General features: G+C 45.8%; 1 protein-coding gene across 1 annotated transcript in view; it reads right to left on the reverse strand.

Moving 5' to 3' along the window:
* Positions 1–1,190: 1,190 nt before the first annotated feature.
* Positions 1,191–22,143, reverse strand: part of T265_12945 (hypothetical protein) — a gene marked incomplete at both ends in the record, with an annotated part of 24,413 nt that continues 3,460 nt past the window's right edge. The window contains 3 exons of the mRNA XM_009166434.1: positions 1,191–4,315; positions 19,101–19,301; positions 19,349–19,505. Coding sequence (XP_009164698.1) covers positions 1,538–4,315; positions 19,101–19,301; positions 19,349–19,505 — 3,136 coding nt within the window. The remainder of the gene's footprint in view (positions 4,316–19,100; positions 19,302–19,348; positions 19,506–22,143) is intronic.

The raw sequence follows: 22,143 nt of genomic DNA on the forward strand, positions 1-22,143 counted from the left end.
ATTAACTTCTGTTTTAAAAACCATTATATATATATATATATATATATATATATACTGGAACATGGAGCCAGCTCAGGATAAACAAATCGCAAACACCGCATATTCCGTTGTTGCATAAGAAAGTACCCAGCGATAAGAGGTCTTTGTTGCCCGAAGATTGATCACCAGGCCCTTCTATCACTGACATTCGATGGAAACAAGAGTGGTTATATGATACCATGGCAAACGTGCAGTCATTCGTTGTGCTACCAATCAGGTTTTTATCACCTATTCGAGCTGCGCTTCAACGCGTAGGCGACTTTGAAGTCAATTGAAGCCACGTGTAACACAATACCCAAGAATCCCGAATGAGATCGAAAGAGGCGAAATATTCAGTGCAGTCGGCGCCCGGTCTCCCCCTAAACCTCATTGTCATACCACACACATGGCTGAGCATCCGACAAACCACGCGGAGTACCAAAGGGTTATCATTTTTTCCTACCTACAGAAACCTGCAAAGGGCGATATTCACGAAAATCAGGACGTTCAGCTGACGTTAGAAAAACAGAGGTGACTGGTGTTTGGGATCTAAACAAAATCTACCTCGAGAAATGGCCTCTAGTCCAAGTTGAGGGTGACCCTCCTGTGCTTCTGAAATTCAACAATAGCTCCTGGGGACCAGCCAAAAGTGGCCCAATTCAGGAAACGATCGCTCCATAGAAGAACAACTTTAATGCGACTTCAAAGCACTGCAAAGTAGCACCAAAACTCCATAAATAAGCGACCCCGACAGCTGAAAATCATAGCTGTTCGAAAGAGCATGATCGACTCCAGGACTTCTCAATCTAGTGCTTTCCGCGACGTCCTCTCGTGTTTAATCCACTAGTGTTACACCTTCCCAGTGTACTTGGCATGTGGCGGACGCATGTGAATGTAAAGGAAAGAAGATCTATAAACTGGCTGCTTATGGGTTTCTACAACTTCAAGCGAACCACGGCCTTGATCTACCAATAAGTACAAAACGAAAGCCACAAAAGCCGTCTCAACTGGAGATGCTGTTCCTCAGAAGAGAAAATCTTAAGTTGACTCCCGTTGAACCGAGTAGCTGCCTGCACTTGACCGCATACGCCAAATGACCCCCATCCGGTCTGGACAATTTACTTATACAGATAGACTTGCGAGGGATGAGAAGTTAAATAACCTCATGATGGGTGTTTTTGTAGACACTAGCCATTAGAACCACAAGGATGTGATAAAGGAAAATATGATTAATAGTTGGCCAAGCAAAATGGTGAAAAGGGAAGTACCAAGTAATCTGCAAAAATTTTCAAGCAGGGTTAAGAGGTGTTTGTTGTAAGGATCACAAATAAACGGATAAGCTGTACAAAACAATGAAGGGAACGATCAACCGTAAACACGCACTTGATCCTGTCATCGTGAAACAAGCAAACGTCATGATAGAGAGTATCACGTGATAGGGTGAAAAGGAGAACAACTGAAAATCCCGATAAGTGTGACAATGGAACCCAGCAGTTAAATGTTCCGAATGAGAAGAAAACTAGCAGTTTGTTGGTGGAAGGTCCGGTAAGATATGATTAGGATCAGTGTCTTCGCGGTCCATAGGAGCATTTTCGGCGTCATCGACCACTCCAGCTGCACGTTGCATGATTGGCGCCCGAAGTGATGGGCTGGTGGAAACAGTCACAACACCAGTAGGCATGTTACTGATACCCGTTGGGCGGGATGGTGGGGTAGAATCGCCAGTGCCTCTCACCAGGGGAAATCCCCTCGGAGTACCTCTCGGGGTTACGGATAATTCATCATCCTCTTCAACTGCTTCTGCAACGAGCGGTCTTTGTATGCGGCGACCTTCAACGGACGTTCGGACTATGCCGAGAGTCTCAGTAGAACCTATTGCACCATAACCGAAACGATGAGGCGTACTCGCGAAAGCTCCAGGATCCACTATAGCTCTCCCTACCGGGGGCTTGAATCGAGTGGAAGCAGATGATGTACCAGACGTGCAAGGTGCTTGGTAAGGTGAGGGGGGTCTGAAGGCGGAGAATGAGGCGTCTCCCGAATCAGTGCCATGGTTCTTGCCATGATAAGGGTGCTGCGAAGCAGATAAACTTACCGACTGCTGAAGCCGCCGTCTGTGAACAAGCTCTTGTAGACATAAAATGCTAGCCGATGTGTCTGCGGTGAGGAGGGCCGTTAATCCACCGCGGCCAGCTTGACCGTTGATCGCACTACTGGCAAGCTCCCAGTATTGGCTTGATCCGCTCTCCATTTGTGAGGTATACGGAGTATAAGCTTGGTAGGCTAGCATCAAACTTGTATTTAAAAGATCCGAAGGGTACCGCGCCTGGTAGACGGAATGACCAGGACCAATACAGGACTGGTCCGCTTGGTCCGAGGGCCGTAGACCACCAACAATGTTCGCGTTGTCCTCGCTAACTTCGATAGAACCAGATGGTTTAGATGCATTGCGTGGTGACGGCCTGGTTGTGCTAATTGGGAACGTGACACCTGGATCAGAACGGTGCATCGAACTTTTCATCGACTCCGTCAGAGCACCAACCACACCACAAGTTGCTGTGTCAATATATCCCGGGCCAGGTAAGTGAGAAACGTTCTTTATGCGTGCCCCAGGAGGAATCGATGGAAGTGGCGAAAGCTGTCCCTGTGGTGCGATGCCAAAAGTCTGATCCTGGCTGTTGAAAGCTGCGGGTTGAAATAGGGGAGCCGGTTGCGGAAGTTCTTTCATGAGTTGCCTTTTGAAAGACTGCAGGTAGCTACGGCTGGCATCTGGAAGAATGCAGTCGGGATTATTTTGATGAAAGGCTATCAAGCTGATTTCCAACTTTCCCCCGGATAAAGGCTTTGGTTGCGAAGCTGCAACCTCAGGTGGACTCTCAGAAACGGCCGTCTCGGTTCCGTCATCGTCAAACTGGAAATCAGGATCTCGATGCAGCCCCACATCTAAAGTTGCCAGGCTGCAAACATGCCCTAAGTCCCCAAGGTCAACCGTGTAATTTCGAAAGAAACTCACAATTTCCGCCGTATGGTTGGGTAAGAAAAACAGTAGTAAAAAAGGTGTAAGGATAGGTGATAGAATATCCTCCAGCGCTCCCACGATTCTGTAATGGAACAAATGAGAAAACTCGGTGTAAACGCGTGAAGTGGCTGCATTCTGAATCCACTGGTCGTTGCTGTGATGAATTTTACTCAGAGTTACTCGCAGTAATACTTCTGGTGACTGTACCACTTGTTCGTCAGGAATGTAACTGATGCATATACGAGCTACCAACCCGCCAACTACTAAAATGGCCCAATAGCCTGACAGGTGCATCATCTGCTCATGTACAAGGCCCAAAACGAAGAACGCAACTGAAGCACTTCCGAGTATGAAGGCAGCGGCATCGGCCAAGGTGACCAAATTGCGTGATACAAAGCAATCCAGATACTTTGCAGCTGAATCATAGGCCTGGCCAATACGTACGGTGAATTCGTGCTGAAGTTCATTGACGCTTCGCAAATACAGATGCGCGTAGTTCGACCAACGTCGACCGAAGACGCTGGCCGGATGGAAACGGATGCGTTGAGCGTTCGAGCACAAAAATACCAGCGCTTGTGCGATCAAAATAATTGGAGCGAAGATGAGATTAAGTAATCCCAATATACAAGACATTTTAGAAAGATGTGCGGCCAATTCTTGTTGTCTAGTTGGGTCCCTGTATTCCGGTTGCAACCGACTACCGTGTGAAAACGGTGACCAAGGTGTCCAGAATAGCAGCATTTTTATATTGAATAGATAACCGTCTGGAAGATATGGATAGTTCCAAGGAGGCGAGAATAACGGGATACTGAAGTGAACTGGTAGGATCTTTCGGTTGATCATAACAACTAAGTAATTCTCGTGACGCAAAATGCGGTTGTAAACTGCTAGCTCATCGAGTTTTTCAGTTTGAGGCATCCTCGTAATGAGACGTTTTTGTACGTCTGACCAAGTCATATCACCCAGACCTGTCGACGACTGAGGCATACCCAGCACATTGGTACAAAACAGCCGTGTCTCCCAAAAGCGCTGGAGACGTTGACTACAGAGAACCAGTTGTATCAAGAGGGCGAACACGGCACCTGCGACGAGTAATGACGGAAGCAAGGGTAATGTGGCCCAACATTTGTTGGGCGGAGTAAACGCATCGCTCCATTCGTTAATATACACTGAGTGGTTGGCTAGCACTTCCCAACGTGTGCATACAGTGAGTTCAATCCCCACGAAGACGATGAATAGGAATTTGATAAACCATACGATTTCGGTCAACAAGATCGCCTGAAACGAAGGAACACAGCAGAAAATCAGGTCTGGAGAATGTGAACGTCGTAAAGCATACAAAAATCAGTATTTTCTTTTTGGTTCAAATGAGATGAAAACTCATTAAACGTTAAAAACAAGACTACGTTCAAGGATGATCGTAGCATTTCGTTGTAAACCAGTATCACCACCTCCATAAAGTGAACAGGTGGGATTTCCTTTCATTCTGATAATCTACTTACATCCAAATAAAGACGATCGAAAAATCAGGAAGTGTAAGTGGAACTCCAAAATTCCAAGAAACTGTGTTTTCATTGGGTAAGAACCATTCCACAACAAGGGCCCGGTGATTTGGAAAACATAGGATAGGTTGACTTGGTTACGTTCCGAAAAAAGGCATAGATAAATCAGCTAAGAACAGTTCCACGATTCCCTATTCACTAACAGTGAAGTCACTTTCAGATCGAAACACAAGTAAGCACACGTGAAACCAAAGATGAAAAGTCCAGCCGTATGCTGCGGATAGATAGATAAGTTCCACAGTGACAGGTCTCCTGTCTTGCCAGTTCCGGAACGCGTGTGTAGAAAACCATATCGGCACACCGAGCCACCTGCTTGTTTGGAAAAAACTACCCACCAAACACACATATATAGTGAAAACTACGAATTCGTTGTGACGGTAGCAGTACTAATGTTATATTAATCGGCTTAGACATACTGATGATGCGTGAATAATTGGTAACCCAGACTAGATCTATGAAATTCGCAACCCAGGACTGGTTTCAGCAGCAAGCAATGCAAGTTTTACTTGAGCTAGACAACCAGGACAGAGATACCGTTAGTCAGTAATAACTTAGAACTAGAACTAGGCACAACTCACATGATACGCATACTGTGTGCGCCCTACCTGCAGTAACACTGACGACAACTGTTGCCGATTATGAGCAATCGTCTAGTACTTACACCCGTACCGAGTATTTTTCGCCTATTACAGAGCAACCCTGTTAACAAGCCGAGGTGTTGTTCGTGGTTTGGCCCCACACACCAACTGACTTTATTTATGTGAATTTGGTTTACAATACCAGAGATCATACCAATCAAACAGTGTTGGTTTAATTATGTGGCGCTTATGGAGCGCCAGTAATATTTCGGATTATCAAAAAGACATATATGAAGATCCCCAGATCCCCAAATTCTGTTCAGTTCCTTGATAGCGTTTGTATGTTTGGTGATGGGGCTTCCTTATTCACATCACTGAAGCTGTCGTAAAGTGATCCTACAATGAACTATGAGCAATGAACTACGGGTAAACCAAATTACGAGGCACACTCACTATTATAGAAGGTTTCTGCTCTCTGCTCTAATCAGTTGTATCACAATTCTTGTCAATTGGGAGTATTTACCTACGTGACCGGGATTGTGGAGGTGCATTTGAAGTGCGGATGAGATTCGTCTTACTCATAAGTACAAATACCGTTCAATTGGAACGACAGCTCTCATTTCAGTACATCGAAAAGCGTTAAGTTTCGCGGACAAAATACTTCAGATAACAGGAAACCGATGAGTAGTTAAAATGAAAACTGGATTCCGATTATTATTTTATTCGTGTTTCATAGTGTACATCCATGGCAAGGTCACCTATTTTATAAGTAGTGTCGGTTAATGAGACGCAATTCCGAAGAACACATAGGAATACTTTGGAAAGTAAAAGATGCGCAACATTTTGACCTCCACTTTGGTTTACTTCACTCCGTAGCCACCCTTTAAAGTTGGCTCACAAAGACGAGTTAACACGAATCAAAGCAGGGCATCGCCTCAAGATACGGAGTGCAAATTACGGTTAGGAATTCCGAATTTTGTCAGTTAAAACTCAAATTATTCAAGAAGTCAAACGGTTCAGGAATGAAACTGGTCAAGACTTAGAGGAAATGATGTAGCAGCCGAGACCACTGTACCATCCTCATAGCTGCTTATAATGATGGCACACAAGCCAATATACGATTCCAAAGGCTTGTGGGGGCAAGTCTGTCGCCAGTCCCTAAAATTCGGTGGTAATAAATGCAATAGTTTGAAATCCCCTAACCGATCAACCAGTGCACAATTTCGAAACGAGGACTTGAGGAGACTGTAACTGTCTAACATAGCCACTCTACGAACAGAATAATAGCATGAAAGGAATATTAAGTTCAATATTTGACAAAACCAATGCGATGAGTTAAGCCAAAAAGAATGTCAACAGTGGGTTAGCAACTACTTGAACATCGTTCACTCTGCCGATAGAGCAATTTTCCAACACCTATAAACTATTGGTTAAATCATCTTGCGTTCAGTTCATTTCTTGTATCCTTAACAAACTCATTCTAATTTGTCTCAGCAGATGTTACCCATTCGACGTACCTGCTCTTCACGAAGCTCGAATCATAAGGAAACTGAAATACCTGGAACGGAGGTGCCACACAGTGACCGACGCCCCTGAAGTAGTGTAGTGTCGTTGTGTCAACACCAGGATCACCAATGCGCATTTGCTGATAACCCTCGGCCCCTCAAAAACAATGCCATTGTTTGCTGCCTTGAACTGCGCACTCGAGACACAGGAACCGTCACAGTATTCCACCAAATCTCCACAATCATCTGCCGAAGACGTCACATTTATCGAAGTAACCTGTCAATGTCTTTCCAGCCGATGACTTTAGTGTTCCCTCAAAGTTTCGCAGTTGTTCACTTGTGCATTAGTCACAGGTAAAGTTGTAGAACTTATCTACACGAACACAATGTAACCATACAAACGAACGGGTTTTTTATTCGGGGACAGCTAACCCACTCCAAATTTAATAACCAGATATCAGCTGATGATCGAGAAGACTTACCGTTCATCTCCATAGAGTTACAGTGATCACATCATTTTAACATTTTACTGTTTACTCTACTACTGTATCCAATTGACCGTCCACTTCCACTAGAATCAATGCCTATTATGATAAATTACGAGATGGTAGTGAATGACGATTGGAATTTCCGAACACTTGCTTCAAATTGCCTAGAACACGCTACTTTGCAACCATGCACAGCTGGGTGTGGTCACTAAGGTAATGGAACGCAGTACTCAAAAGGAATACCGAACTATTCGTGGAAGAAAGTAGAAACTGAGGGCAAGATAAGAGGAAGCTTGGTTCAGAAATCCTGCTTGGAATAGAACAAGTTGCTAAGGGATCACCGTTAAAGGCACATAATAAATCACCCCGCGGTCTTCGAAACCCAAACGTTGACGTCTCTACGAGTGACAAACTTCTCGACCTGTAATATGCAAACGATATTATTCTCGTCTCTTGAGAAAGAGCAGCAAGTGCAAGCATTACTTGAAAAGCTGACCAAGTTCATTCGGTCCTTCGGCATGTGTTTCGCACTCACTAAGTGCAAAGTCATCCTGCAGGATATACAATCCTTGAACATGCCGCTGAGGATTCAGAGAGTGACAACGGAACACCGTACATATTTTGGAAGTTGCATTAGCTCTGACGGTAGTGTGACAGACGAACTGAACGCACGGAACTCAAAGGCTAGAAGTGCGTTTGCCAAATTGTGTCACTTGTGATGCCGAAAAGGCATTTCACTGGGTCTGAAAGGAGCCATGCATGAGACTACAGTGCGCACTGAGCTGTTGTATGGTTGCGAGGCTCTGCCACTTCGAGCGAAGGAACTGAGATGTCTTCAGGTCTTTGACAACCGATGTCTCGGAAGTATAGATGGAATTGGCTGTAACCAACGAATTCGCAATGTGATCAGGAGACGGGTTTTTCTGACATGGCTATAGGGAATAAAGAATTTCACGAACGGTGTGGCAACCAACCGGTGTCAGTGGCGTTCATACTACCAGTTTCATTCCAGAGTGTCTGACTAAGAGCTTGAAGGCACTTGAAAGCTCCTCAAACGTTTGTGGTAGGCTTGCGCTAAGTCCCTCTCCTTTCATCATCTCTTTCTTCTTTCGATTATACGGCCTTAATCAAATAAACTGCCATGGCTGTACGACACAAAAACACCAGCGGTCTCATCTGGTGTTACTGTCAATGATGACGAGGGTATGAACCGATGACAGAAATGCTCATATACTGAATATCTACGAGCGAATCCCCCGGAAAGCATTCTGATTCTTTAGATTTCAAGGGCAAGCAGAGAAATTTCAGGTGCCACATTGATAACAAAGTTGAGGAGGAATTGTGAGGAAGAATACTGTTGTTTTACACCACTGGACGTGGCGAACTCGGGAGAAAACTTGCTATTTAATCGTATCCGCCCATAAGAGTCCTCATAAGGGATATAAATTTACAAGGTACATCTTTTGATCACCAGACACCGCCAAATTTTCCGACGATTGACAGAGTCACATACAGCTCCCAGATCAAGAAAAACGACCAACAGGCGGCATTTGAAAGAATGACGCTATTCATGAACCTGCCATAAAATAAAGATTTGGTAGATGCGATGAAGAGGACATCTTTGGCTCGGTGGTTAGGGCACGAGCTCACTGGTCTGAAGGCACGTGGTCCGAACTCAGCCTCGAATCTCGGAATCTCGACTGCTTCTGTCGGCGCCTATGCAACATGTGTTTCCTTTGGGTGACACGGCAGCAATGCACGAGGAAGGTGATACCGCTAAATGATGACGACTAGGGCGAAACCAAGCTTCATTCTCACGAGCTTAGCTCTTCCAATAATCAGCCAACCTGCGCGCAACAATGCCAGAAAGCACTTTGGATGCAACGGCCACCAAGCTGATGCAACGATGGTTTTTGTTTGACGCGCTTTCACCGTTTTTGAATATCGGGACGACGACTGAAGCACTCCATTTCATTGATATTTTGTTTTCCTCCCAAATCTTCTGCAGTAGGGTCACCACTGTTCACCGGTGCTTCCCCACCTTCTAAGAAAAGTGTCGGGTGGGTGCCATCCAGGCCAGGTGCGTTGCTGCGTTGGAGGATACCGGTTGTTGACGGCGGGCTGATGCCGATATTTGAACCACGATCGCTAAGTTCTTCCAGAGGCTAATGAAGGAAGACAGGCGAAATGCTGTTTAAAGTGTCCAACCCATCTCTCAAGACGGCAGTTTTGCGGATGAATTGCGGTTCTATCTTTTTCGAATTGTTTCTGTTATAACTTGCTAAACGGTAGTGCAACTCTGTATCGGTCCCTTGGCTTCCTGCTCCGCCCACAATGTTATATCAAAAGGCACGGTAGCTCTACACAGCCCTTTATGGAGGCAAAAGGACGATCACTACATCTGTATTTATGGGGTAATCACAGAGTGTTCCACAAGGTCGTGCTAGAAGCACCGTGAGGGGGCGAGAAGCGTCCAGTCAAGGATGCTCGGTTCGGATTGGCTGGCATTCTGACCAATCAGGGCATGCCTTCGTTTGGCCCGTGTCCTGCACGTGACATCCGTCCAAATGATGTGCTGTTCGGTTATTAGGGATCGCTGGCCCCAGAACAGTTTCCAGGGCGCGGCCGTGCCTGCAGAGAAATCCTTCTCAATCTCCTGGGTCCTCGCAATCCATCTCTCTTCATTCTTCAAGCTCTTGATTATCCGGCGTTTGATGGATCTGCATGCGCCATCGTAGTTGCTAGTTGCTGATATAGCTTTTCTAGAAGTAATAAGATCTGGTGATCTTGACGATATTCCGTGTTCATTTAATCGAGTCAGATGGCTTGCAAAGACAGTTCTACATGCTGAGAGCAAAGTTTCCTTGAATCTCTTCTGTTCATCCCTAAATCACTGTCAACAGCATGACTCAACTTGTAGTAGCTTTCTAACCAGATCAGCTCGATACTCTTGAGCTAGTGAAACTAGTCGAATTTTATGGATGGAGGTGCTCTCTTTCGTAGTGCTGACGGAAAGCTAAGGGATGACTGAGGCCACACAATGGCGCGATTGCATTCTAGAAGGAACGGTGATCTTTGTCTGAAGCTATCTTTGGGTAACCCATAGCCATATGATCCAACTAAGTCCATGACTGACTTGCGGTATTGGCATCCAAGTAACTCGGTGTGAGCACTCATGCTGAAAGGCTGTACTGACCAATGTTCCGCACACAATTGATGAAGTCATCTCCCATTATCCGTACTCTGAGCATCACTGCGAATGCCACACGGTCATCCTTCTTCCTGGCTTAGTATTGAAATTTGGGCATTCATATCACCCACACGGATCACTATATCCGTTAATCTTGCTGACCGAAGCAGTCGCAATGGATGTAGGTAAAACTCGCCCTCAGATTCAGAGCTGCAATCTGTCGGAGCGTATCCTGACACGGCAAATGAACACTATTTACCGCATCGCCTTCTGAGACACAACATATAACGACAGAGAAAGAAACCAGGGTTTCAGCAAGGAATGCGAGTTACTCGATTTGACACGGAGTACAAACAGTGGAGACTGAAAACTGGACTAGATGTTTAAGGTTTATTAAGTGATTATTTTGGTGAAATATGGTGAGCGTACCGATCGGTATGGTACAACCGGAGTCCTGGTTTTCAGCGGTGGAAAAAATGAAAATGATGCTACCATCAAACAATCCGAACAGCCCAACTGGCGGTCCTTATCCCAGACTATTCGTAACACTGGCAGATGAATTAGAGTAACCAAATGCAATGACCATCATAGACCTGATTCGTAAAGGTATTGGATCATTTTCGATTGTTCACATATGGTGATCCTTCCAAACCAGTCTATAACTCCAGTTTAGTCAAAAGGTATGGAAGTTAACATCCGACGCCTTAGCGTGCCATGTTGAGTTGCGACATTATTTCATCATCACAACACAGGTCCAGATGACGCAATTTATGTGATGACAGTTTACTTTCGACCCAGTTGTAGTGGACTCTGACTGCAGAAACAGGTGTTGTAGTTAACGCCATTGACTGTGACTTCTCCGGATCCAGAGGCCATTGCGGTTTACTTCTGGCAAATATTCAGCACTAATACCTTTCGATAACTCGGTACTTTTAAACGGGCAAGCAATTGGACGTTGTGGCCCCTATTGCATTCGACCACACGCAAGGGACGAAATGCGAGTCTGTGGTCACCTGTTTGAATGAGACAAGTATCTTTTCGGGTGGCCGATGCAGTGGAAACTCCCACGTAACAGTGGGTGGTCTTTTGGATTTTTTCAGTATCATTGCCGAATTCGACGATAACCAAAAGCCGGCCTACCTAATCCTCAGCGACTTGCACCATCCCTTTGGTAAACGTTTCCACTACTATTAATTTTCGAGAAAAACACATCCATCTTACACGTACTCGACGCTTTTCGCCTGATATCCGCGGTACCGAGAGCTCCTTACCTGACGAAGCTATCTCGGCGACACTTGCCAGGATTTTTTAATAAAGAAACTTGAAAAATTCGCATGGAATACATCCATTCAAGATAGCACAGAGACAACCAGATATATCTCCATTCCCCAAAGATAACATTGGTTTTGCACTAATAATAGAAAATAATCGTCCGGCTGTAGCAACCTTTCGGTGCCTAGCTGCCATGCCACCCGAAGGAAGCACGAGGGCTGGGACACTACCAGGTTGCGCAAGACTAGACAGCAGTCGAGATTCGGCAAATTCGTGCTTAACCACAACCACTTTGAGATAGATCTTGCGCTCTTCATCAGCCAATGTTAATGTATAAGCCAAACTATCGGACGATGATGAGTATCAACCTATCATTGTAGCCACCACCGTACAGTCCTCAGCTGAAGCTTACTTAACTGATGATCACATGCCCACTTGTGCCTACTTATCTGAATCCTTTGCATTACCCTCAAAACAACAAGATGAGAGCAACAAACGGACAATCCTGTGTGGCATCATCAGTCTCAGCACTTTCCATAACCCAACCACGTTTACCTCATCACCCTGGAGCTCCGCATATACATTACTGATGATTGGTTCATGCCATTCTTTACCTTTCAAAGGGGCTGAAGGTGGTCTCCTAGCTGCGAACATTCCAGTGCCCACGCTTCCTATCATTCCACGGCCAGACATCGGCATAATCCCGAAGCAGACTAGGGAAGTAGTCGTTTTGATACATGTGTCAGAAGCAAATCATGCTGAAGAAACAAAACGTAGGGAGCATAACTGCAGTGAACGGAGCTCAATATGAGAAACAATTGAGGTTGGCGGAACGCTGACCACTCGCAAATAAATACAAACATCAGAGCTCTTCAATCTTGAAGGTTACCGCTTGCAGTTCATCTATGGTGAGCAAAATCCTTGAAACAGGGTGTATGCACAAAAAAGCTCCTCCGAAAATTCGACCAACGGCTCCATTAGACGAAAGCGATGCTGGTGCAAACAACAGAAACGAACATATACAATCGACTGACAGTTTTGAACATCAGTCCTTGACTTTTTCTACCATTCCACACAACTCAGCCAGCCTCTCAGGGGTTGGCGACTACCCGCAACAACTAGTAAAGAGGATCTCTTCCACATTTGACAGTCTGCCACTTCCATACATTGATGTACAGAGAATATTGGAGACTCTTCAGGGACTCATTGCTCGACTTATTTCCATGTCGTGAAATCTGCTGGTCGTAACAGAAACCTGGCTGAATAGCGCTATTTCTAAATGCCAAATAATAAGATCGTTGTGCAAGAAGTGGAGTAATGCTTCATCTAAAAGGCCTACTGATCTCTACAGGTCACGTATCCAATATCAGACTACACGGTAACAGAAACTGCCGGCCACCTTAATGATCCCCAACTAATGATGATACCCTAACAGGCGTCGTACAAACTTCGTACATAGAACTAATCACTACGATAATTTAATCTGATGACTTTGTGCACACGGAGTTTGCAAGTCAATTTCTTTATATAGTCGTGCAACTTCATACATGTTTCCAATTTGATCAGATGCTCCGCTTTTGACCTCACAAATGAAATAATTATATAATGGTTCAAGCAAGAACACAATACTAACCCGACTTATCCTATAAATACCGGATCGCAAATAATTAAACATCTCTCATTCACACTTGTTAACCGGTGGAGGCGGTCTGGGGATAAAGTAACACTGTCCTCTGCGTTGGATGTGAAGGTAGTAAGGTGTTTACCCCAGGCGACCAACACGTCCGTATTCATGGAAGCAGTGAAAATGTACAGGTTAGGAAAGGTCAGCCCTTGAAACCACATACTCCGATCGCCCAAAGGTCTAGCGTGACCACTGGCGCACTATACAATAAGGCCGAAATACTTTTAAAACTGTTTATAAGGTGCCCGCTGAACGCAGTCGCGTCAGAAGTGAGACAGTCATGCCATACTCCCTGTGCCATTAGGTCAAGCCAAACGCCTGAGGCCTAGTAGGTTTGAGTTATCAGTACCGGGAAGGATAAAAAACCGGGTCAGACTTTTGAGTCAGAGGCTAGAGACAAGGTCCCCGAACAAAACCCCACAACCTCCCACTGCCTTGTGGGTTAGCCCTTAAAGTTTGGGTACCTAAACTAAACCCCCTTGGCAACGGCAAAGGGGAAGTATAATTTTCCCGCTCAGTTGAGTCCATCGATGTCCCTATCCAAACTCTTCGTCATATATACAAACGCTTCTGGGTCAGTTATCCGACCGGGGTGCTTCATGCTCCCCGCTGCCTACTAACAATAAAAAAGCACCTTGCTATACCCACGAGAGCATTTTTACACAGAGCCTTAGACGTCCGTACGGTATATCAGACGATAGTTTTTCATCGATCTGACACCGTGGTAATGCAAACAATACACCCACTTACAATCAAGGGAGAGGCACTGGAAGTTATGGAATGTTTTACGTATCTTGTAAGTTGTATTAGTTCTGATCATAGTGTGACAGATGAAGTCAATGCACGAATCTGCAAGGCTCGGATCGCGTCACATATGGCGTCAGAATGGTTTATCCCTGAATCTGAAGGGACGTGTGTATCAGGCTGCAGTATGGGCTATTTTTGTATGGCTGTGAGACTTGGCCTTGGCGGAATCAAGACGTCTTCAGGCGTTCGACAATCGTTGTCTTAGAACCATAGTTCGTGTGGGTTGGTGTCGGCGAATCCGTAATGAAGCAGTTGAAAAGCGCGTTTTCGGTTCTGCAACGAGTGCTTCCATTGAAGAATGTGTTCAAACCAGTACCTGCGTTGGTTTACACACGTGTTGCGTAAGCCAAACCATCGTTTGCCGAAGAGAGTGCTGTTTTCCACGCCCAATTCAGAGTGGCGTAAACAGAGAGGTGGCCAACTCTTGACTGGGTAGAGGAGTATGAAGGAGATTACGAAACGCTTTGGTGCTGTCGGTGCTTCTCGCCTTCCAGGATGGGGACCGCGTGATCCTCACTGCGCCTGGTTGGAGACACTACAATATATGGCTACCAACCGACGTCAGTGGCGTTCTTGTTGTCAGTTTTTATCCAGATTGCGTGAGTGAATATCTAGAGGTGTAGGCCATTCATTATGGTTGCGGTAAGCGATCACTAAGTCCGCTCCCCGTCCACCTTTATTTTTTTCTTTACAATAAGGCTTTCAAATAAATCATGGTTGTAAGGCAGTGAGGCATCGGTGTTGAACACTGATGTCATGCTGTCGATAATGATGATGAATGCAAACTATACTAAATAATCTAAGTAATTCTCCCTAACGGTTTCACATTTGCTTCACACCTGCAAGACATAGAGTGATGCTACAAAATTGACGAGCTCAAACCCTAATCCCATGCACGCTGATGAGCGAATTAAGGTAACAGACCAGGGCAGCCGTATCAGTTCAGGTGGTCTCACCAAAGATCACATTCCTATCCGAATTGGGAAGGCCAGAGCAACTTTCGTGAACCTTCGTCACCTCTGGCGTAGGCGTGACATCAGCCTATCCGTCGAGGGTCAAGTTTGTAGTGGTGCGGCGCACTCCACTTTATTATACGGATCAGAAACCGGCCGCTGCGCGCCGAAAACTGCCGGAGTCTGGTGGAAAAACGGAATCACTAATGCGGCGTGACGCCCTGCTTCGAAATCACCGCAAAGCACTGATATGGGGAGATAAAAGGCACCGTCAGTGGACGCTATGAGATTCTGTTGGGAATACAAACATCCCTAAAAAAACTCTGTATTTTTATGTGTTAGCGAACTTTCGGCATCTTCAAGGTCAAACTATGAATATATATACATATGCATTGTCATTTTTCCCACTATCGCCTGTTGATTGCGTGTTGTTGGATCATTAAAGTTTGTGTCCGAGGTTTTCGTCTTCTTACTATCCGCTGTGCTAGGAGTCTGCATCAAGCAACATAGCTGGAAATAGAATATTGCCACAATCTGCATAGCATATGGTTTGCTCGCTGCGTGATCGAACCGTAACAGATTCATGTCTAACCCAAATCTCTTTGCAAACAGGTCAATCGGTTGCGAACAGTTAAGCATGATGTACCACCCATTCCAAACACTAACCAACCGTTCTCAGAGGAAACTACCGGTAATCAACAAACTGATATGTCTCAACCTTTTACAAACCGATGCCCCTACGAATCTCAAAGTTCCCCGCTAAAAGTACTTTGCTTTAACGTGAAGTGTCTTCTCATTCAGATCACGAGGAAGCTTCTCCCACTGAGGCATAACCAACACTCGGAATAGATAAAATACCATTCCAGAGTGTGAATATCCTTGGCCGAACCACTGTCAGCGTATTATTCAAGTCTCAGCGAGCGATATGTTCTCGAAATATGGAGACCATCAACTATTAGCTCAATCTACAAGGGAAGGAACAGGACCCACCAACACACCAACCGAACACTCTAATGCTTATTCTATAGTACATATGTCCGTGCTGGCAGCTAAAGTTTCGGTCATTAGAAGTGGATTCCACAATCGATTGATTCATGGGCTTAAGTTAGTATATGGTCAAGCACATGTTTCCGGAACCTTCAGATGACTTTTGGTCTCTCTGTTGGTTATTTTTATTTTATTTCGGCTATATGCGCCAGGATGAGCAAACTCCTCGAATGTTTCGAATGGCAGCCTGTCAAACGCCGTTGGCTGCTGACAAAGCTCTCGCGGATATCGATCCGGCGTTGGTTCCATGGGAGAAAATAAATAAATCGTTTGTCTGTGCGTGCACTCCTGAAGTTGGGACAAGTCCAAGTTGACTGGACAGGACTGGCAGATAGCTGACTGGACAGTCTAGATATATCAGCTGGATTCGAACCAAGGACCTTCCGCTCAGAGACTTTTCGCCTTAACCCCTGAGCCGAAGAAACCCACAGACCCAGACGTTCAACGTCGGCTGAACACCTCGACGAGTACAGTATTCTTGGTACAGCCTGGAGCAAGAACAGCTCCGACAACTTCCGCATGTGTGCGGCGAAGAACGTGTTCAAAACATCGGATTCGACATCGAATCCCACATGATAACTCGAAGGTTGAAGTTTTTTGCCATACATGTGGACATGCCCTCTCGTAGTCATGTAGTAAGGTCTTAACAAACTGAGTAGTTCCGAGGTGATGCCATTCTACAATGCCTCTTAGTTCAGAGTCAAGCGCCCTGGGAGGTCTATGAAGCAGGAAACAGTTGGCTGCCGATACTTATGTTGTTCTAGACCACGCCATTGAGTGACAATAAGGTCGGTGCAACCCCTTCCTGGACGACAACCTGTCTGGCTTGGTTTAGTTCGCGTCTTTCGCCAGTAAAGAGATCCGTAGGGTGGTAAGTAGTAGGCCAGTAGGCCTACCACAAGCAAGGTTGTCAGTTCTTATGTAAAAAGGGGAAAAGGTGCTCCAATCGGAAGAAAAGCTTCTCTGTACCATAGTGTACAAAGCAATTCACGGACTGGCGGGAGAAGGGTGGTGGTGCATGTATCGTGTGTTTGTGCATGGCCACCATCTTCACCCGCGGGCTTTAAGTAATCCTGTCCACCGATAACCCAAGTTAGGCCCTTTTTGTAGCACCCTAATAAGTGTGATACGCCAAAGAGGAGTCAACAGCAGGCGGGGACGCATATGCAACTGAGAAGTTGCCCATCGGAGAAGTGCTCTATTGGTGTCCGGAAGGATCTGGACAGATGCAATGCGTGGAGTAGGTTGAGCGGGCGGTCGTTTTCCGGATGCTTGTCACAAAAGACGAAATTATTTCGCATAGCCACTGTCACTTAACGGCTTCAATACTGGTCGCTATCATGGTCCAGCAGACATTTCGGTCGCTGTTGAGCAAGTGTGAAGTACCGGGGCGCGTTTGACAATCTCACCCAGAAAGCTAGTTTGGACAACCGCATGGTGCGGTACAAGACCCAGTCATTCTGCCGGCAGTGCTAGTGGCACTATCACGAATGGCACCCACTATATGCGGACACTACTGAAATCACTGAAAATTACAGGACATGATTCGAAGTTTCGCGGAGAAAGCCAGATATTGTTGCTTGTTCGGACAGTTGAGAAGGACAGTGTGGCATTTGTCTATAGTGTGAGCCAGTCCAGCTGTCGGATGCAGCCTAAGCTTTGTCCACACGATTCTTCTTGGTTCTCCACTTCTATCCTTACGCAAGAACACAAGTCCCCAACGCATGATGCCCGTCTAGGTCCTGCTAAGATGTAGCAAATCTGGTGAGCTGTGTGGACATCGTTTGTGTACCAAATTAACATTGGGGTGATAAAAACGCTCGTTTTTGGCGCACAACCGACTGGTCAGTGAATTTGACGATCCTATCACTATTTTGAGAGCAAGCCAAAACCATACTTCCAAAAAATGTGGTGCGCTGAGACATCCAAAGGTCGTGGGATATTCCAGTCACCAGCGGCTACATGCACCTCTAACCCTGGTACTTCATCAATAGCGGCCTGGAACATGTCACAAAACTCATCGATTATGTGTTGCTCGAAACCACGTAGCTGCATGTGTACGGTTACGACGGCGATGTTAAATGGTGGGCTTTTGAGCCTTGTCAACGCGGATTTTGAGTGTATGCATCCAAATGCCGGGAGCGTATTTTGCACCATATTACTAAGCGCAAAGGCCACGCCATATTGACCAAACTTGTCTTGTGGGCCACTATCGCGGAAACACAGGAATCTTACTGTTCCAGAAGTACAGACAACCGGACGTCAGATCAACAGGTTATATCTGCCGCATAACCGTAAAGAACACATGGTAGTGGCTTGGCGCCCAGCATCAAAGAGTCCTTACAGCAGCGGTCTTTCCTGTCTAATATTGCTGATATCTAAATTTACTTCAGTGTGCATTCCGACTGCGAGTTGGACTTCAGTTGTGGTGCGCTACCTGATTGCAGTTCACTCTACACTCCATGTGTCTATATCTCTATAGTTGTTAGCTGGATACATATTCGTGCCACGACCGTTTTTCTCGGCACACGCTGTGGTCGTGTCGCTAGCCGCAACTTAATCGGTTGTTGTACTGGGTTACGATTAGCGTTACGCATTTGATAGATCACAAACCCCGTAAATAACAGTGCCAACTATAGCACTAAATTACATTTGAACCTCCGAGTCTTATACAATCATTTCCCAACTTGTTTTCTGGGAAAGCCGATGTTGAATCGATCATTGAAGTCGACGTGGAATTAAGAGCCGCTGATTACAGACGTCATGAAGTAGATACGCCTCTACAGAAGCGTTCATCCAGGCTTTCGTGGACAGATCTATGAAAATGAGCCCTGTTCCCTATGGGATATTACATAACGGGTCGATCAGTGTTTACTACTGCCATGGTCATTCAGGGAATGGGAGCCAACTTATTATTTGTACTGACTACCTACACTTATGGAGAACATCTTTTGCTATGAAACGGTGTGATACTTACCCAAAATCCTCCGCACTGGTGATAGTTGTATATGTCCCGAAAAAATTGGTCTTTGTATCTGCCAGGGTGCAGAATGGGGATAGATAGGGGTGTTTCCTCAACAGCATCTGGCAACGGTTGATAGTGCGCTCTTGAAGGAGTGGTGCCGCCCATCACGAGGAGAGTAAACACTCGGTATCGCCAGCGCGGTGACAAAAAGACCTAGACGACCAAAGGCTCCGGCTACAGTGCATACGCACAAGGCGTACCACCAACCAACAGAGTGTGAACTGACCTTCGAGGTCTAGTATGGTGGTTGGTTTTCGTATGTTCCATTGGCGGATTTCTGACCTAAGGCGGTTCCGCATCCTGCGAAACGCCAGCTCATCCCTGTGGGCGACGGCTAGACGCACACCCGAAATTTCTCTGAAACCGTGGTTCCAAGGAGGAAAACTTTAACATAAAGTTTTAACATTTGACGGTAATTTTTCGGGCGTATGATATCTTCCCAAACGGCCGCAGTTTTGTTGAAAGTTGTTTAAACCTACTCAATCCCCACGATATTCAAGGCCCGCGATATTCATATTTTAATGGCTGCTATGGCTGAGCACGTGAATGCGGAGGATGATTGTGTGAATTTAGCTCGTCAAAGTTTTTTTCTCATTCAATGCATTTCAAGTCGCTTTGAAAGAGAACCGGGCGGAACATTTCGTTGTTTTAGCCCTCTTAAACTCCAAAAACAGCATCAATTCGCCACTTTTGTATGAAAAAGCCTTCTAACGTTGCAGCAGACATCCCTGCAGACGAAGCCGAAGCTGCGGAATTCGTTGCACTTAGTAAGTTGATGGTTGATTGTGTGTACGCGGTAGCACATGTCGTACTGATTATCCGGCAAGGCTCCATGTTCGCCGGCACCATGACTGCTTGATGGTTACTTCCTACCACCTGGAGCACAATCATCCACGCAGCAAGTTTATTTTTGACAGTCTCCCCATCAACCGGCGACTGACAAATGATGAATTAAAGGAGTGTTGTACCCTTTTGGTGCTCCGTCATCGGAGATTCGGCAGTATGTCGCCGACCAGAAAGGTACTCACTACCAAGGATGTGCGTAACTATCGCGTCAATTGTCGGCGTCCATTGTTAAGTAGGTCGCTGGTTACCTTACCTTCGGTTTCTTAGATGACATTTCATCCATCATAGCCAAGTTTCGAGAGTGCGGTCGCGCGCTACTGGTGGTATCGGAGGTTGGCAGATAGAGTCACCTGTGCTTTTCTCAAACGCAGCAGATAGCACTCTTTAGACGTTTCCCGGACGTTGTAAACGTTGATGCTACACACGGTACTAACCGTCTTGGGTGGGTAACTTTAGAGCCCCTGACGTCCGCTGTTAAGGTACAAGCTTTATACTCTCCTCGCGACGGAGTGCATGGGTGTCGGTCGACCCGTAATTTATGGCTTTGTCAAAAGCGAGCATTTTGCGCAATTGCGCAAGCTATTCAGCTTGTTCAAGGATATGGTGGGTGGACACTATGAGGTCAAAACGTTCGTCATGGGCAAAATGACTTCGCAGATGCGGGCCGCCAAAGCTATATTCGGCCGGTCATTCTACCTACCGGTCAGCTAAAAGAGCTTGCTTTGATGTTGATCTTGATCGGACCATGGGGGACAAGCCGAGTCTCCCTCGTAAGGCAGTCGCAATCAAACTGCTTTGTCCAATTTCGGAGTTGATGGAGACCGGTAATTTGAGGCCTAATTTCTTAGCATACGCTTTGCAGACCTCGCTTTCGAATCCCGTGATGACGAGGAATTCATGTGATTGTAACTCGAAGGCCTCAAATGCCGAATCAATGAACCCATGGCAATCCGCAACGACTATACATTTATCCCTCATCACGGTAATGGGAATTATGAACCACTAGGTAAGCAAACAAATAAAATTCCATTACATCCAGATGCTTAAATGCTGTTCCAGAAGGTTAATTGCTTGCCCATTTTCCGTTTCAGAATCCTTGTCCCGTGAAGTGGATCTTAAGAACATGAAAAATGGAGCGACTACCAATTAAGCTTGTATCAGTGATGCCAATGAATAAAATGCAATTCGCCAATGGTGTTTTCGTAAATTCATGGCGGGCGCATCATCAACGCGTGGAGTTATGAGTATGGAGCGCCGTCGTTGGCGATTGTATTACGTTGCCGTGCATAGGTGAGGCCCCATTATCTGCGTCGCGAATAGCAGTTACGCTAAGTAGCCGAGGTGAACGACAGCTCATTGTTTCGGGTAATGGAGGGAGTGGTTGAGGGGGTACAATCAAGAGTAGGATTTGGGAGCGCGCTATCAAAATGGGTGGTGATTGCATTTTGACAGGCGATGACCACCGTTGATCGTTGGGTTAGTCTATTATGTGTTGTCGGGGCATTATGGTTAGCTACGAGCATGTGTGCGGGCCTGGCAGTTACTATAGGTAGTCACGTAGGTTACGTCAAATACAGTTGCGATGTTTACTGAAGGTAGCAAACATAAACGGCATCGAGTAAGTATGAGTATGACGATGAATAGCCAAGTTAGGTGACTTCGAGTACAGTTGTGAGTATAACAGGCTATCCGATTAGGCTATCACCCACAGCTGAGTCCTTGTTTTTAACGGTCGGCATATATTGGATCGATGTTTACTGTAGGTAACGAAGATAAGCGGCATCGCGTATAGTTGAGGGTATGAAAGACCTTCAGCTTTATACTCAGTGTTGCACATAGCCACAGGTCTTGCAATTACGATAAGCATCCAAGGTAGGCGATATCAACTGCAGTTACGAGTTTGACGGGCACCCGCTGGTCGTTAAGGTGTCACGCATAGTTGGAACCTGGTTTCTGTCGGCCCGCATAGATACTGGCTTGGTGTTTACTGTAGGTAGCAGGCAGGTGCTACAGTGAAGATCGGTGTTTAACACTGATTTCATGCTCTTCATGATGAAAGTGGCAGACATAAGCGAGAGCGCGCATATATATGGGTATGACGGGCCAACGTTGGCCGTTAAATCAGGACCCTTCGCATAGCTAAGGCCTA

The sequence above is a fragment of the Opisthorchis viverrini genome, assembly GCF_000715545.1.
Source record: "Opisthorchis viverrini unplaced genomic scaffold opera_v5_27, whole genome shotgun sequence".
Lineage (NCBI taxonomy): Eukaryota > Metazoa > Platyhelminthes > Trematoda > Opisthorchiida > Opisthorchiidae > Opisthorchis > Opisthorchis viverrini.